This window comes from Muntiacus reevesi, chromosome 3 (assembly GCF_963930625.1).
Source record: "Muntiacus reevesi chromosome 3, mMunRee1.1, whole genome shotgun sequence".
NCBI classification, from domain to species: Eukaryota; Metazoa; Chordata; class Mammalia; order Artiodactyla; family Cervidae; genus Muntiacus; species Muntiacus reevesi.
This window is the reverse complement of record NC_089251.1, coordinates 150,989,405-151,008,246: the sequence shown is the minus strand read 5'-3', so window position 1 is coordinate 151,008,246 and position 18,842 is coordinate 150,989,405. Positions and strand designations below refer to the sequence as shown.

The 18,842-nt window shown below is 40.0% G+C and overlaps 1 protein-coding gene across 1 annotated transcript in view; it reads right to left on the bottom strand.

The window, feature by feature from the left end:
• Positions 1-18,842, bottom strand: part of DNAH7 (dynein axonemal heavy chain 7) — a 263,405-nt gene that overhangs the window by 232,227 nt on the left and 12,336 nt on the right. Inside the window, exons 3-5 of the mRNA XM_065927706.1 lie at positions 6,418-6,480; positions 1,383-1,491; positions 508-655 (exon numbers count right to left, since the gene is read on the bottom strand). Of these exons, the coding sequence (XP_065783778.1) occupies positions 508-655; positions 1,383-1,491; positions 6,418-6,480 (320 nt within the window). The remainder of the gene's footprint in view (positions 1-507; positions 656-1,382; positions 1,492-6,417; positions 6,481-18,842) is intronic.

Sequence of the window (18,842 nt, the reverse complement as noted above, 5' to 3'; positions counted from 1 at the left end):
CCTCAAGGATACCACCAGTTATGCTCAAAATAATATCTGCTAGCAGCTGTCAGCTACAATTCCTTGTAACTATGTAACTATTCTGTACCCCAACCAATACTTACTGAACAAGCATCCTTCCTTTTTGCCAGTTCCAAATATAATTCTTGATTTTTGCCTTTTTAAGCCTCCCCCATTTTGTAGTCTAGAAGACTATGAATTCAAATGCATATTGAACCTATATCTCCCAGACTATAGTCCTAAATTTTGCTTGAGTAAAACTCTCTTCTATCCCTATTACAGAACTTAACTTATCATTCTCATCAGCATACCTTTTCAGCTCATGATATTTAAAAATGGGACACCTTAATAAGAGTTCAGCTCAATCTTTCATTATTTATAACCTAACCTCATTCCAACAAGGCTTTCAGGAATCCTTAGAGATGCACAGAATTCTTATAATTAGATTAAAGAGTTTCCGAGGACTCTAACTAGGGTAACACACACTGGCTAATTCACAGAACTTACATGATGACATTAACAAGAGTGCTTCTGAAGTTCTCTCGTTCTTTATGTGGAGATTTGCTCTTTCCTCTGGAAGTAGATGGTCCAGCATGACTATCATCAATCTGGTCAAGTAACTTGCCCTTTTTCCCAAAGCGTTCCTTATATTCAGCTTGAATATTTTTTTTTTAAAAAAAGGTGTAAATTAGTCATCCATTAGTAAGCCAAAATATTTAAGTGGTTAAAATAAAACACTGAACCATCTTTTAATGAAAAAACGACATTCTTTAAGTTCTTAAGTAACCACATTTCCTTTCTTGAAGTTAAACTAATCTCATTTGATGTCATCATAATAGAAACCTTTATTTCAAGAATATTCAACTAATTTTACATTTTGATAAATGCAAATAAACTCAAATTTTCAACTATTTTGCATAGAACCTTCTTAAAATTAAAATTATTATAAACACAGAATGTAAAACTATTTCAGCAATAAAGAACTATGAGGAAAAAATGTTAACATTTAACATTATCAATCTAATAAGTCATAAAAATATTAATGTGAATAATTTAGAAGTAATGTTTACAACCTATTACAATCTCCCTTAGAAAAAACAATTGTCTTTGACACAGAGGCAAATTCTGAAAACAGTTAATCAAAGTTTTATTATAAACATTGCAATTCCTAAAATATCAGCTTTTATAGCATTTGCAACAGTCTGAAACAAATGAAGAAGTGAAATCAAGTATCTTCTGAGGAAATACTTTTGGGGTAAATTTTTCCACTTAATATAAACATAATTATAACTTTATAGTTTCACTGCTTTAACCACATGTTGTGATTTTTTTTCCCTCCAGGAAATTTCCTTAAATAAAGACAGAATATTAAGAGTTCTTACCATATGACTGTTCATTTTTAACACTAAACTGCTCTGGAACATCTTCATCCTGCTTTATATTCAAATGGAATGATGGAGCCGCCTGCAGCCACTGGGGCTTTGTACTCACCTGAAATATGGAATTTTAGATAGCATCAACAAAACAAGAGTAGAAAGAAGGTGTTTCTTCATGAAATGCATAAGAACATATAAACACAGACATTTTCTCAAACGAAATTAGGACATCTTATATTCTTTGCAGTCAAAGTTGAAGAAACTACACAATCCACAAAAACAAGACTGGGAGCTGACTGTGGCTCAGATCATGAACTCCTTATTGCCAAATTCAGACTTAAACTGAAGAAAGTAGGGAAAACCTCTAGACCATTCAGGTATGACCTAAATCAAATCCCTTACGATTATACAGTGGAAGTGACAGATAGATTCAAGAGATCAGATCTGATAGAGTCCCTGAAGAACTATGGATGGAGGTTCGTGACGTTGTATAGGAGGCAGGGATCAAGACCATCCCCAAGAAAAAGAAATGCAAAAAAGACAAATGGTTGTCTGAGGAGGACTTACAAATAGCTATGAAAAGAAGAGAAGTGAAAGGCAAAGGAGAAAAGGAAAGATATAAGCATCTAAATGCAGAATTCCAAAGAATAGGAAGGAGAGATAAGAAAGCCTTCTTCGGTGATCAATGCAAAGAAATAGAGGAAAATAATACATTGGGAAACACTAGAGAGCTCTTCAAGAAAATTAGAGATACCAAGGGAACATTTCATGCAAAGATGGGCTCAATAAAGGACAGAAGTGATATGGGCCTAACAGAAGCAGAAGATATTAAGAAGAGGTGGCAAGACTATACAAAAGAACTATACAAAAAAAATCTTCATTATCCAGATAATCACGATGGTGTGATCAATCACCTAGAGTCAGACATCCTGGAATGTGAAGTCTAGTGGGCCTTAGGAAGCATCACTACGAACAAAGCTAGTAGAGGTGATGGAATTCCAGTTGAGCTATTTCAAATTCTAAAAGAGGATGCTGTGAAAGTGCTACACTCAATATGTCAGCAAATTTGGAAAACTCAGCAGTGGCCACAGGACTGGAAAAGGTCAGTTTTCATTCCAATCCCTAAGAAAGGCAATGACAAAGAATGCGCAAACTACCACACAGTTGCACTCATCTCACACACTAGTAAAGTAATGCTCAAAATTATTTAACCCAGGCTTCAACAGTATGCGAACCGTGAACTTCCAGATGTTCAAGTTGGATTTATAAATGGCAGAGGAACCAGACAGCAAATTGCCAACATCCATTGGATCATCAAAAAAGCAAGAGAGTTCCAGAAAAACATCTATTTCTGCTTTATTGACTATGCCAAAGCCTTTGACTGTGTGGATCACAACAAACTGTGGAAAATTCTTAAAGAGATGGAAATTTCAGACCACCTGACCTTGCCTCCTGAGAAATCTGTATGCAGATCAGGAAGCAACAGTTAGAACTAGACATGGAACAACTGACTGTTTCCAAAACAGGAAAGAAGTATGTCAAGGCTGTATACTGTCACCCTGCTTATTTAACTTATATGCAAAGTACATCATGAGAAATGCTGGGCTGGATGAAGCACAAGTTGGAATCAAGATTGCCGGAAGAAATACCAATAACCTCAGATATGCAGATGATACCACCCTTACGGTAGAAAGTGAAGAAGAACTAAAGAGCCTCTTGATACAAGTGAAAGAGAGTGAAAAGTTGGCTTAAAACTCAACATTCAGAAAATGAAGATCCTGGCATCTGGTCCCATCACTTCATGGCAAATAGATAGGGAAACAGTGGAAACAGTGACAGACTTTATTTTGGGGGGCTCCAAAATCACTGCAGATGGTGACTGTAGCCATGAAATTAAAAGATGCTTGCTCCTTGGACAAAAAGTTATGACCAACCTAGATAGCATATTAGAAAGCTGAGACATTACTTTGTCAACAAAGGTCTGTCTAGTCAGAGCTATGGTTTTTCCAGTAGTCATGTATGGATGTGAGAGTTGGACTATAAAGAAAGCTGAGCACCGAAGAATTGATGCTTTTGAACTGTGGTGTTGGAGAAGACTCTTGAGAGTCCCTTGGACTGCAAGGAGATCCAACCAGTCCATCCTAAAGGAAATCAGTCCTGAATATTCATTGGAAGGACTGATGCTGAAGCTAAAACTCCAATACCTTGGCTACCTGATGCGAAGAACTGACTCATTTGAAAAGACCCTGATGTTGGGAAAGATTGAAGGTGGGAGGAGGAGGGGACGACAGAGGATGAGATGGTTGGATGGCATCACCGATTCAATGAACATGAGCTTGAGTAAACTCCAGGAATTGGTGATGGATGGGGAGGCCTGGCGTATTGCAGTCCATGGGGTTGCAAAGTCGGACGCTGAGTGACTGAACTGAACTGAAAGAAGGCATAAATACCCAACAGCAAATCACATTAAAGCCTGTGAATGGTATGGTGTGTGACATTTGGAATACATTAGCAAGTGCTCTGCTGTTATTTGATGTGGGTGCCTGTTACCTAACTCGGGTGTTCATTCTGCAGAGTTTACTCAGCCTCAGACATTGGCAAGTGATTTTTCAGCCTTCCATCTTGCTGGACCCCAATACTAATGAGTTCCTCTACAATCCAGCTCCAGAGGATCTTCCTGTTCTCATGATGTTAGCAGCTCTAGATTACCCTGGCAACTCACACATTCATTCTATCATTTAAGGCAGGGGTCATAAATTCTTATACCCATACAATTCTGGCAAGTATCATAAAAGAGGGAGTAAAGCTAGTGATGATAGCTAATCGGCACCCAGCTTCAGTGCTAGGAAACATCACAGGGCCTTGGGGACAGTGGCCTAGGGAGAAAACCTCTGTCTTCAAAAAATGCAGCAGTTAATTAGCTCAAGCCAGTTACTACAATGCCAGAATACAGACCCACTACTGCTAGAACCTACGGCTCTTCAAGAAACCCAGATGGGGAGCCTTTAAAGTAAAATGTACTTATTTTTAAGCATTGACAATTGAATCTGTGTCTTCCTTTCATATCTAGAACTTGGTAGCCCATGCTTGCACTGGCTTTTAGTTTTACTCTTTCCAATCCTTTATTGCTACTTTTAAATAAACTACCTGCACACAAATCCTTTTTTCAAGCTCTTCTTTCACAGGAAAGTAAGCTAAGACAGTAAGTCAATGTTTTTCCATCCTTTCATCTGCCTTGCCAATCTTCCACTGTGATCTTGCCCCATAAAGGATTTCAGGTGAGTGAGATGTTCACAAAGGTTTAGAATCAGGTCCCCAGCTCAAAGAGGATCGGAGCCCCCAGCATGGGTTACCCTTGATTTCAACAACAAGGATCACCACCAGAAACAAAGGCCTGTAATGAAAATCACTCTATGTTTTAACTACTGGGAAAATTTTATCCAAGAACAAATTTTAATATTCTAATAAAAGTTGCTTAGTCATTTGTCAGTGGATTTTTAAAAATCTCTTAAAAATACGATCTCCCCTAAAACACATGAAACTCAAAGAATGCTGAAAAATGCAAGATATGGCCAAATAAGAACATAAAACCAGGTTTAAATTAGCCAACAAAAGCATTTCAGATTAGTATATGCCAATGACAAGAAAGGATTAGTATTCAACGCAGCCACTGACCAGTAAGTCAGAAAACTTGAGTTTACATCTCTAAACCTGTATGCTAACAAGATGCAACAAACTGAGGGTAATTTTGTTTTAAAATTTATCAAATTTTAAACATATGTCTATTCCATTTCAAGTCCTGTCTTTTAAACTAGAAAATTTAAGATAGATTTTGTAGAACCACAGAAAAGATACATCTCACTTCTATGGAACTTGGCAGCATAATCTAGCAATATTAAAAAATTTTTCAGTTAAAATGTATAGTTTGAAATGTTCATTTACTTTATCTATGAATAGTAAGCCAAGTTTTACAAGTGAAAAAGGTCCTCTATCTTAAATTATCAGGAATCTTTCTGTATAAAGCAACACAAATTCAATTTTATAGTTTGTTCTCAGCTTTTAAAATATCTTTCAAAAAATAATCCTTTGGGTGAAACTTGAGAGCATTATACTAAGTGAAATATGCCAGACATCAAAAGATAAATACTGTATGACCCCACTCACATGAGGTACCTAGAGTAGGAAAATACATAGAGACAGAAAGAATGCTGGTTGCTGTGGGCCGAGGACAGGGGGTACAGAGAAGCAGTGTCCGGTGGGTGTGGAGTTTCAGTTTGGCAATATAAAGAGTTCTGAAGATGAAGGGTGGTCATGGCTGTACATCAATATTAATGAACTATAGATTAAAAACAGTTTAAACAATCAATTGTATGTTATGTATATTTTACCACAATTAAAAAAAAAAAAACATTATTTGCACTGAAGCTCCACTTAAGCTCAACTTCCAGGAGTTACAAGAGCACACTAAATGTCATTAAATTCAATATAACTACTAAATGGAAAAATTTATTACAGTCAAGTATATCTTTCCCAGTACCTGTCAACTGAAAATGTTTGTTAACTGCCTCTTCCACAGAACAATGACAATTTATAGTCATAATGATAAATTTTTAAAAGATGGCAAATTTCAGTGTTGGAAGATGCATCTCAAAAATCATTAACCCTTCTTACTTTCAAACTCAGAAACTGAGGCTCAGAGATGTAAGTGACTCCCTTAGATGGCAGAGCCATTAGTGACAAGACGTAACCCCCAGCTTCACTCCCTAATTCCAGCACTGAAATATTTTCTGCTAGACCATCTTGGAAACACTTCTATCCAGAATATTCAAATATTCAGTAGAGAATAGTAGAAAATTATAGTTTACATTTATTAAGATAGTTATTTTTCCTTTTATGTGCACCTCAGAATTTCTCAATCAGAACATACTCATATTGAGCACAAAATTCAAAATCATAAGTTCAGTTACCTATTTATGAGTTTGAAAACTAATAAACATTTTTAAAAGGGCTAAAACCCAATGGGAGTGTACACGTAAATTACCGGAGCCAATTGTGGTAAAATTCTTCCTGGTGTCTTAGGTTTTTCTTTGCTGGCTGATTTATCCTACATGCAAAAAAAAAAAAAAAAGAAAAAGTTTACTCTGTTAGAGCTAAAACTTATTCTCACAATCAAATATTAAAGCACTTAGTATCCAAAATATTCATTCAAAGGCATACTCTACCTTTTTTTTTTAATTCTCAATGTTTGTCTTGGAATATGGTAAGGCAAGAAAGGAAAGTGGTATCCAACAACACCTGTCAGAAAGCTTTAAAAATGTGCAAAGCCTCTTGTCCATTACATCATCTCCTTGGAATTTATCTGGATCTAGTGTCCAGGGCTTACTTTGTACCATCCCCCTTCTCTATCAATAAAATACCATTTCTGTCCTCTGATAACCAGAATGCTCCACTTATTAAGCTGACAGTGTATTCAGGTTAATGCATCCTCAAGTTACTGGAAGTTAACATGTACTTTTTAGCAGCGACTTTCAGGGACAAGTGCTGATACTTTGAAGAGAGTATGATTCCATGGTAGGAATTTCACTTAGGTAAGAGAAGACACTGTTGAGAATCATACTTCCATCCATAAAGCAGATAATATAAGTTGTGCTAATTCATGTTGATGTATAGCAGAAACCAATACAATATTGTAAAGCAATTATCCTTCAACTGAAAATAAATAAAAATACATATATGAGTTATGCTTTTTGCCAATGGCCATCTTATTGCCTCTCAGCTCCAAATCTACCCTTTTTGCCCTCCTTTGTGACTCTTGAACAGGACTCTAAACATCTGTCTTTTGCAAACCAGAACTAATAAAGGGTATCAAAACATCTCTGTGAGAGGAGGGGACCCTCTTTCTGGTTCTAAGGTTTTTCTCATTGTTTCCATGGTATGGCTGCCGGTTAGCATCTTTGTCCATGGGTACCTCCCCAGCCTGTGGCGTGTGGCTGACCCAGTGGCAGACTCCCTTCAACAGGGTGGCAGGTTTTCATGGGCATCCCTAAGGGCAGCTTTCCAGAAAGTTTCCATTACATCGCAGAGGGAGATTTCCTTTCAAATTCTTCCACATGCAAGCACATGGTTTTCTTACCATCCAGCCTAAGTCTGCAAAACTTCAGCAAATGCCTTTGCCACCCAGATGGGCCAGAACCATTTCCTCTCCAAGAGATCTTAATGCAGGCTTTGGAGAAGGAATGTATCTTCCAAGTCTCTTCCCTGAATCAATCTCCCATAGTCCCAAAAGGAATGGCTTTATGTCTGCTATTTCTATGTTTTCAGCTACAGCATCCATTAGCCACCTGGAGCCATTGACCACTTGAAATATGGCTCATATGAAGTGAGATGTGTTTAACAGTAAAATACATAGATTTTTGAAGACACAGTACAAAGTACAAAAAAAATTTAAATTATCTTGTCAATCTTTATATTGATGAGAATATCTTTTATATTGATCACACCATGTGCTATGTATTAAGAAGTTTACAAAAACTATCTCATTCAGTTCTCTTTACAGCTCTGTGAGGTAAGTAGTGCACCACTTTTGTGAGCATTATATACATGAGGACTTTTTAAAAAACTATTTCTTTTTCTGCATTGGGTATTTGCTGCATCATACGGGATCTTTCATTGTGGTGCATGGATTCTCTAGTTGTGGCACAGTGGCTTAGTTGCTCTGGGGAATGTGGGGTCTTAGTTCCTGACCAGGGATTGAGCCCGCATCCCCTGCATTGCAAGGCAGATTCTTAACCACTGGACCACCAGAGAAGTCTCCATGAGGTCTTCTTCAATGAGGTAGTCTCTGCCTCCACACAGTACACAGTTCAGTAAGTATTAAAAATTATATGCTTTCATGCAGGATAGGAGATGGTGTGGAACACAGTACTCAAAGAAACTTCCAAAATGAGAAAGGATGGAAATTTAGCCTTGAGTCTCAACTGCATCTCCCAAAGTAGCAGCAACAAGCTTACTAAAGACAGAGGAAGTAGCACCAATGATGACTTGGGAGGGGATATTGGGTTTGATGGTGAAGTAGAAGGTATGACAATTCTCTTATTTAGACAATGATTTACTGAATCCCTACCACGTGTAGAGCTCTCTTTTAGGCACTGGATATATACCCATGGACAAAACAAAGTCCCTCCCCTGGTGGAGCTTACATTCTAATGGGGATAGAGATAGCTACTTTAGAATAAATGTAACAATTTCAGGACACGATAAGTGCAAAGGAAACAATAAAACTGGGTAGAGGGATTGAGTGGGGAAAGACAGAGAAGCACTTGGTTAGATTATGGTAGTGAGGCCTCTTTTCAGAGGTTTTGTTTGAGTAGAGATGTAAATCAAGGGCAAGAAAGGGCTGGACGGGGGTGCTGCTATATTATAGAAGACATGGGCCTGGAGGCTTGATTGGCCTGGCTGGCAGCAGAGAACCGTCACTGTCTCCTCTTGGAGTAACCTCCAAGCCCCGGTTTGCTGGAGACAGTCCCAGTTCACACCTCTTAGCTAAGCATCAGCAGTAGCGCTTCCACCCTCAGTGGCAGCACAGTTTGCGTGATAAATCACACCATCATGGTATTCATCATGCAAAGACACACAAAGGTGGATTAACTGCTACAAAGGTAGCAGTAAACAAGATCGGCGAGAAGGAAACTAGAGTCATTACCGAGGATAATTCAACAGCTTTTAATAAACCAGGCAACTGGAGATAAATGGACCTTGATTTACAGAAAATTCTAGTAACTGAAGGTCACATAATCTTGTTAAGACACGGCTCTGAACCTCTGCTCCCCTGGTCAGAAAGATCACAAGGCCCTGTATTAAAGTAAACACAAGTCTTCATCTTGGTTTTCAAAGCCTCCTCAATATGCCCTTTTCACTTCCCAGCATCTGTTATAGTTACTTCATAGCCTTGTAACTCTAGTCAGCCAATGAAAAGTGAGCACCACATCAGGTGGTTTCAGAAGAGGTGTGCCTCATTCATAGCCCTCTCATTCCTGCCACAGCCAGTGAGGGGCCAAGTGTTTCTGCCAGTTTTGCTATAAGGTGAAGGAGGGCTACCTGACTCTCATCTGACTTCACATGATCAAGGGGTAATCTCTGTTAGGTTAAGTCTCTGAGATTTGAGGGTCTGTCTGTTATTTCAGCTAGTATTAAGTACCCTAACAGAGCCACCAATGTGTTCCTCAATATCCCTGTTAAAATCAACACTTTCTTCAAGGCCAATATTAAATTTAGATTAAAAAAAAAAAACAAACCTCCAATTGCAGGTGAGCAATTTTTTATTTATTTTTTTTCAGGTTAACTTTATTTTTTATTTTTTCATTTATTTTTATTAGTTGGAGGCTAATTACTTCACAGTATTGGAGTGGGTTTTGTCATACATTAACATGAATCAGCCATGGAGTTACATGCATTCCCCATCCCAATCCCCCCTCCCACCTCCCTCTCCACCCGTTTCCTCTGGGTCTTCCCAGTGCACCAGGCCCGAGCACTTGTCTCATTCATCCAGCCTGGGCTGGTGATCTGTTTCACCCTTGATCATATACATGTTTCGATGCTGTTCTCTCGAAACATCCCACACTCGCATTCTCCCACAGAGTCCAAAAGTCTGTTCTGTACATCTGTGTCTCTTTTTCTGTTTTGCATATAGGGTTATCATTACCATCTTTTTAAATTCCATATATATGCGTTAGTATACTGTATTGGTCTTTATCTTTCTGACTTACTTCACTCTGTATAATGGGCTCCAGTTTCATCCACCTCATTAGAACTGATTCAAATGAATTCTGGGGGAGGAGCCAAGATGGCGGAGGAGTAGGACGGGGAGACCACTTTCTCTCCTAGAAATTCATCAAAAGAATAACTGTACGCAGAGCAAACTTCACAAAACAACTTCTGATCGCTAGCAGAGGTCACCAGGCGCCCAGAAAAGCAGCCCATTGTCTTCGAAAGGAGGTAGGACAAAATATAAAAGATAAAAAGTGAGACAAAAGAGCTAAGGACGGAGATCCGTCCCGGGAAGGGTCTTAATAGAGGACGTTCCCAGACACCGGGGAACCCTCGCACTGGCGGGCCTGGGGGAAGTGTTTGAATCTCAGAGGGCAACCTGACTGGGAGAGAAACAATAATAAAACCCACAGATTACGAGCCTAAAAGCAACTCCCAGCAGGAGAGTACCCCAGACACCCGCATCCGCCACCAGCAAGTGGGAGCGGAACGGAGAGGAGCGAGCGGCATTATTTGGGGCAGGGTCCGGGCCTGAGAGCCCTGTGGACAATCGGAGGGAGCTTTTGTGAGTTCCCAGCTTGAACTGTGGGAGAGCAAGAGAGAGAAAATTAACCGGCCAGAACACGCTGCCTGCGGTTCGCAGAGCAAAGGGACCGAGATTCTGGATGGTCGACATCCGCCGGGAGGGTCGCGGCAAGACAAAGGGCACAGGCACCCGACCGGCGCAGGCGGGGACTGGGGCTAGGGACGCGGCGGGCAGAAGGCGCACGCACCGGACTAGCGCCGGCGGAATCTGAGACTGGGACCGCGGAAGGGAGTGGGCGCGCGCACCCGGGGAGAGTGCGCCCGTCAAGCGTCAAGCCCCTGGCTGCCTGGACCGCTCTGACGGGGAGGGCACAGGGAGCAGGCGCAGATCTCAGTTCCGACCCTTGGCGGAACACCCGAGGGCTGGAACTGCGCGCACCGCCGCTCCATATAGAACAGCTGGGAGCCTGAGCAGCTCCGGAGCCCGAGCAACTCTGGCCCCTCCCTGCAGCGCGACGGAACTAGCTACCTGAATAAGAGTCCACCTCCGCCCGCTTGGGTCAGGGCGGAAATGAGGCCCTGAAGAGCCTGGCAAACAGAAGCCAAACCGCTTCAGAAGGAACTGGTGCAACAGATTAAAATCCCTGTAGGAAACACTGACCACACCACAAGGGTCCTGTAAGATATCAAGAAGTGTAAGCTGGAACGAGGAGCTATCTGAAACTGAGCCGAACCCACACTGACCGCAACAGCTCCAGAGAACTTCCTACATATATTTTTACTTTTTTTTTTTTTTCTTTCTTTCTTTCTTTTTTCTTTTTTTTTTTTTTTTTTTAAGCAGGGAAGGAAAAGAAAAAAAAAAAAAAGAAAGAAAATTTTTTTTTTTTAGTTTTATTTTTTCTTTTTAATTTTTTCTCTTTTATTTTCCTTTAAAATTCGCTATTACTCCCCCATTACTCCTTAACATTCATTTTCATAAATTCTTACGATTTTTGTAGTTAGGGAAAATTTTTTTTTTCCTCTTTTTTTTCCTCTTCTTCTTCTTTTTTTTTTTTTTTTCCCTTCTCCTCCTCTATTTTTTATTTTTCTTCTTCTCTTATTTCTTTTAAAGTCCTCTAGTACTCCTCTACTACTCCTTAATTATTCATTTTCAATACACTATAACCTTACAAAGAGGAGAGGAAAAAAGGAAAAAAAAGAAGAGAAGCCTTATTTTTAAACCGAACCTCATATATATTTCTAAAATTTTTTGGGGGGTGTTTTTGTTTTTGTTTTTAATATAGTATTTTTATGAGTCTAACCTATACTCTAGATTTTTAATTTTTGTTCTTCAGTATATGATATAAACCGTAAACATTTAAGAATCCAATATTCAGTTTCCATTTTTAATCAGGAGTGTGGTGATTATTCTCTCCCAATCTTGACTCTCTGTTTTCTACATCAGAACACCTCTATTTCCTCCTTTCCCCTTCTCTTCCCAATTCAATTCTGTGAATCTTTGCTGGTGTCTGGGCTACGGAGAACACTCTAGGAACAGACGACTGCATAGATCTGTCTCTCTCCTCTTGAGTCCCCCTTTTTCTCCTCCTGCTCATCTCTATTTACCTCTTCCCTGTCCTCTTCTTCGTGTAACTCTGTGAACCTCTCTGGGAGCCCCTAACAGGGGAGAATCTTTTCGCCATTAACCTAGAAGTTTTATTATCAGTGCTGTATAGTTGGAGAAGTCCTGAGACTACAGGAAGAATAAAACTGAAATCCAGAGGCAGGAGATTTAAGCCCAAAACCTGAGAACACCAGAAAACTCCTGACTACATGGAACTTTAAGTAATAAGAGACCGTCCAAAAGCCTTCATACCTACACTGAAACCAACCAACACGCAGGAGCCAACAAGTTTTAGAGCAAGACATATCACACAAATTCCCCAGCAACACAGGAACATAGCCCTGAAAGTCAACATACAGACTGCCCAAAGTCACACCTAACACATAGACCCATCTCAAAACTCATTACTGGGCACACCATTGCTCTTCAAAGAGAAGAAATCAAGTTCCACACTCCAGAACACTGAAACAAGCTTCCCTAACCAGGAAACCTTGACAAGTCAACCGTCCAACCCTACCCACTGGGTAAAAACTCCACAATAAAAAGAAATCACAGACCTCCAGAATACAGAAAACCCACTCCAGACACAGCAATCTAAACAAGATGAAAAGGCAGAGAAATACGCAACAGGTAAAGGAACATGACAAGTGCCCACCAAGTCAAACAAAAGAGGAGGAGATAGGGAATCTATCTGAAAAAGAATTTAGAATAATGATAATAAAAATGATCCAAAATCTTGAAAACAAAATGGAGTTACAGATAAATAGCCTGGAGACAAAGATTGAAAAGATGCAAGAAATGTTTAATAAAGACCTAGAAGAAATAAAAGAGAGTCAATTAAAAATGAATAATGCAATGAATGAGATCAAAAACACTTTGGAGGGAACCAAGAGTAGAATAACGGAGACAGAAGATAGGATAAGCGAGGTAGAAGATAGAATGGTGGAAATAAATGAAGCAGAGAGGAAAGAAGAAAAAAGGATCAAAAGAAATGAGGACAACCTCAGGGACCTCTGGGACAATGTGAAACGCCCCAATATTCGAATCATAGGAGTCCCAGAAGAAGAAGACAAAAAGAAAGGCCACGAGAAAATACTCGAGGAGATAATAGCTGAAAACTTCCCTAAAATGGGGAAGGAAATAGCCACCCAAGTCCAAGAAACCCAGAGAGTCCCAAACAGGATAAACCCAAGGCGAAACACTCCAAGACATATAGTAATCAAATTAACAAAGATCAAACACAAAGAACAAATACTAAAAGCAGCAAGGGAGAAACAACAAATAACACACAAAGGGATTCCCATAAGGATAACAGCTGATCTATCAATAGAAACCCTCCAGGCCAGAAGGGAATGGCAGGACTTAATGAAAGTAATGAAAGAGAATAATCTACAACCTAGGTTACTGTACCCAGCAAGGATCTCATTCAGATATGAAGGAGAATTCAAAAGCTTTACAGACAAGCAAAAGCTGAGAGAATTCAGCACCACCAAACCAGCTCTTCAACAAATGCTAAAGGATCTTCTCTAGACAGGAAATGCAGAAAGGTTGTATAAATGTGAACCCAAAACAACAAAATAAATGGCAACGGGACCAAACCTATCAATAATTACCTTAAATGTAAATGGGTTGAATGCCCCAACCAAAAGACAAAGATTGGCTGAATGGATACAAAAACAAGACCCCTATATATGCTGCCTACAAGAGACCCACCTCAAAACCAGAGACACATACAGACTAAAAGTGAAGGGCTGGAAAAAAATATTTCACGCAAATGGAGACCAAATGAATTCTTTTTAATGGCTGAGTAATATTCCATGGTGTATATGTACCACAGCTTCCTCATCCATTCGTCTGCTGATGGACATCTAGGTTGCTTCCATGTCCTGGCTATTATAAACAGTGCCGTGATGAACATTGGGGTGCACGTGTCTCTTTCACATCTGGTTTCCTCAGTGTGTATGCCCAGAAGTGGGATTTCTGGGTCATATGGCAGTTCTATTTCCAGCTTTTTAAGAAATCTCCACACTGTTCTCCGTAGCAGCTGTACTAGTTTGCATTCCCATCAACAGTGTAAGAGGGTTCCCTTTTCTCCACATCCTTTCCAGCATTTATTGCCTGTAGACTTTTGGATAGCAGCCATCCTGAATGGCATGTAATGGTACCTCATTGTATAGCACTCTTTTGGTAATTCTCTTGTTTAAATTCTGTCTGAAATATAATTTGTGTATGTATTTATCAAAATATAATTTGTGTATGTATTTATCCTGCTCTCCTATCCTGTTAACTGCTCCATCTCAGTCTACTAATAATTCAATCTTACAGAGTTGGATAAAGTGACCTTAAAATAATTGACTTTATCATAAGAAAAATTACAAATTGGTTAACTGAGCCTTTAAAAAGGAAAGAGAAAGGAATTAGGGCCAAGATGGCAGAGCAGGAAAACCCTGAGATCATCTCCCCCCATGGGCACACCAAAATCACCAATAGTTACAGACTCTCAATGAGAATGACCTGAAGACTTACAGAAACATATTCTGCAACTAAAGATATAAAGAAGAAACCACAATAAGACACAGTAAGACATGTATGAGGGACAGAGATGTTACATAGTCAAGACTCATACCCCTGGGCAAGTGACCCACAACAGGGAGAATAATCTCAGTTGCAGAGACTCTCCTGAAGGAACCTCTGAGCCCTGCACCAGGCTCTCCAGCCCAGAGTTCCAGCACCAGGGAGACAAGCCCCCGGAATGTCTGGCTTTAAAGGCCAGCGTACTTGCTTTGGGAGAGCCAGAAGGCTCTAGGAAACAGGCTTTACTCTTAAAGGACACATGCAAAATCTCACACTCTCCAAGGCCAGGGGCAGAAGCAATAATTTGAAAGGAGCCTAAGTCAGACCCACTTGCTGATACCAGACAGCCTTCCAGAGAGGAAGGAGGCAACTGGGACTCAACTTGGAGACACGGATGCTGGTGACAGCCATTTTGGGGAGCTCATTCTACCATAAGGACATTGGTGCTAGCAAGCACTGTTGTAGAACCCTCCCTCTAGCTTACTAGCACTGGTACACAGCCTCACCCAACAGCAGACTAGATGCCATCAACCCCTTTCAGCTCCCAGCCACCTAGAAATTTGGCACTACCCATCAGAGGGGCCCAGGATCTGGACCACTCACCATCAGGCAGACACCAGGTCCCAGATCCTGGACCTTGCAGACAGCACACCAAGAACTGGCTTTACCCACCAGGGAGCCAGCATTAGCACTGGGACCTGGCCTCACCCACCAGTGGGGCCAACAGCAACTCTGGTACCCTCAAAGCCAGAGATCCTGAGATGTAACTCCAACCACCAGTGGACCAACACTAGCAACATTATACTGCCTCACTCAAGAGCAAGTGGACACCAGACCCAGGAGCACCCTCAGTCCTGGCACCTTGCCCACAAGCAGGCTGATATTAGCTCTGGGACACCAAGACTTGCAGCCAGCCCCCCTCGAGACCCAATTCCACCCACCAGTGGGTTGGCACTAGCTCCAGGACTGCCTAGAGCTGTGCAACCAGCCTTCTCATGACCCAGTCCTGTCCACCAGTTGCTGGCAGCCTCCATACTTGGAAGGGCCTGGCAACCAATCAGGCTGGAGTGGAGGTAGTCGGCAGTCAACCTGCCATGGCAGAAGGGCCCACACAGGGGCACCCTAGAGCACTGCGCTCTGGTGACCAGAGATGAGTATGCTGCTGGGCCCCACAGAGCATCTCCTACATAAGGCCCCTCCTCCAAGATTGGGGAAAGTATCCAATTTACCAATTATATAGAAATAAAAATACAGAATTAGGCAAAATTAGGGGACAGATGATATAGAGGAATAGGTCAACACTAGACGACAGAGTAATGGAAATCACTCAAGCTGAAAAGCAAAAACATTTTCAATAAGGAGTTTATGAGATCTCCAGGACAACGTTAAATTTACCAACACTCACATTATAGGGGTCCCGGAATAAAAGAGAAAGAAGAGAACACATCTGAAGACATAATAGCCAAAAACTTGCTTAATGTGGGAAAGGAAATAGACATCCAGGTCCAGGAAGCACAGAGAGTCTCAAATAAGATCAGCCCAAAGAGAGGGCCTCAACATTACATACTGTAAATTAAAATGGGAAGAAAAGTATAGACAGAATATTAAAAGCATCAAGGGAAAGGCAACTAGTTACAGACAAGGGAACTTTCATAAGCCTATTAACTGACTTTTCAGCAGAAACTCTGCAGACCAGAAGAGGGGTGGCCTGATACAGTTAAAGGATGAAAAGGGGAAAAAAGCCTACAACCAAGAATACTCTACGTGGCAGAGTCATCATTCAGATTGAATGAGAGATCAGTTTTACATACAAGCAAAAACTAAAGAGTTCAGCATCACAAAACTGACTTTATAAGAAATGTTAAAGGGAGTTCTCTAAGTGAAATATGAAAATTATGAAAGGAAAAAACTCTCATTGGTAAAGGCAATACACAGTAAAGAAAGATCAACAACTTACAAAATTAGAAGGAAGACTAAAAGGTAAAATAGTGAAATTGAAAGTAATGATAATAGGATAATAGTAGGGAACTTTAAGACCTGACTTAATCAATGGACAGATCATCCAGACAGAAAAAGTAATAAGGAGACATTGGCCTTAAACAATACATTAGACCAGGTGGACTTAATAGATCACATATATAGAACACTCCAACCAAAAGCAGCAGAATACACATTCTTTCCAAGTGCATATGGAACATTTGCCAGGATAGATCACATGCTAGGCCACAGAACAAGTTTCTATAACTTAAAGAAGAAGGAAATCACATCAAGCATCTTTTCTGATCATAACTGTAGGAGCCTAGAAATCAACTATAAGGGAAAAAAAACTGAAAGAAAACTCCACAAACAGATGGAAGCTAAACAATATGCTACTAAACAACCAATGAGCCACTAAAGAAATCAAAGAGGAAATAAAAAATACCTGGAGACTAATGAAAATGAAAACACAATCCAAAATCTATGAAACACAGAAAAAGCAATTCTAAGAGAGAGGTTTATAGCAATACAAGCCTACCTCAGGAAATAAGAAAACCTCAGTCAACAACCTAACCTTATACCTAAAGAACAGAAAAAGAATAACCCAAAATTAGTAGAAGGAAAAAAAACCCCAAAGATCAGAGCAGAAATATACAACATAGTTCAGTTGCTCAGTCATGTCCAACTCTTTGTGACCCCATGGACTGCAGCACGCCAGGCTTTGCTGTCCATCACCAACTCCCAAAGCCTACTCAAACTCATGTCCATTGCATCAGTGATGCCATCCAACCATCTCATCTTCTGTCCTCTTCTCCTCCTGCCTTCAGTTTTTCCCAGCATCAGGGTCTTTTCCAATGAGTCAGTTCTTCACATCAGGTGGCAAATGTATTGGAGTTTCAGCTTCAGCATCAGTCCTTCCAATGAATATTCAGGGCTGATTTCCTTCAGGATGGACTGGTTGGATCTCCTTGCAGTCCAAGGGACTCTCAAGAGTCTTCTCCAACACCACAGTTCAAAAGCATCAACTCTTTGGCACTCAGCTTTCTTTACAGTCCAACTCTCACATCCATACATGACTACTGGAAAAACCATAGCTTTAACTAGACAGACCTTTACAAAACAGAAACTCAAAACAAAAACAAAAAAAAAAATAGAAAGGATCAATGAAACTAAGAATTTTTATCTTTGAAAAGATAAAATTGATCAATCTTTAGCCAAATTCATCAAGAAATATATAAATAAAGGCCCAAATAAAATTAGAAATGAAAAATAAGTTATAACTTATACCACAGAAATACAAAGGATCACAAGAGATTACTATGAACTGTTACATGCCAATAAAACGGACAAATTCCTAGAAATGTACAGTCTCCCAAGACTGAATCAGGAAGAACTAGAAAATTTAAACAGATCAATTACCAGTAATGAAACTGAATCAGCGATAAAACAAAAATTCTTCCAAACAAAACCGTGGAATAGGCAGCTTCATAAGCCAATTCTACCAAACATTTAAAGAAGAATCAGCACCCACTTTCTCAAACTATTCCAAAAACTTGCAGAAGAAACACTTTCAAACTCATTCTAATGAGGCCAGTATCACCCTGATAACCAATCCAGCCAAAGACACCACAAAAAAGAAAATTACAAGTCAGTATCACTGATGAACATAGATGTACAAATCCTCATCAAAATTGTAGCAAATCAAATTCAACAATACAGTAAAAGAGTCATATACCATTAATAAGTGGGACTTATCTCGGGGATGCAAGGATAGTTCAGTATCTGCAAAATCAATCAACATGATACACATTAGCAAACTGAATAAAAACCACATGATCATCTCAATAGGTGCAGAAAAGTCCTGGACAAAATTCAACATCCATTTATGATAAAATCTCTCAAAGTGGGTGCAGAATGAATATAAGTGAAAGTGTTAGTCACTCAGTGATGTCCGACTCTTTGCAACCCTGTGGACTGTAGCCTACCAGGTTCCTCTCTCCATGGAATTCTCCAGGCAAGAA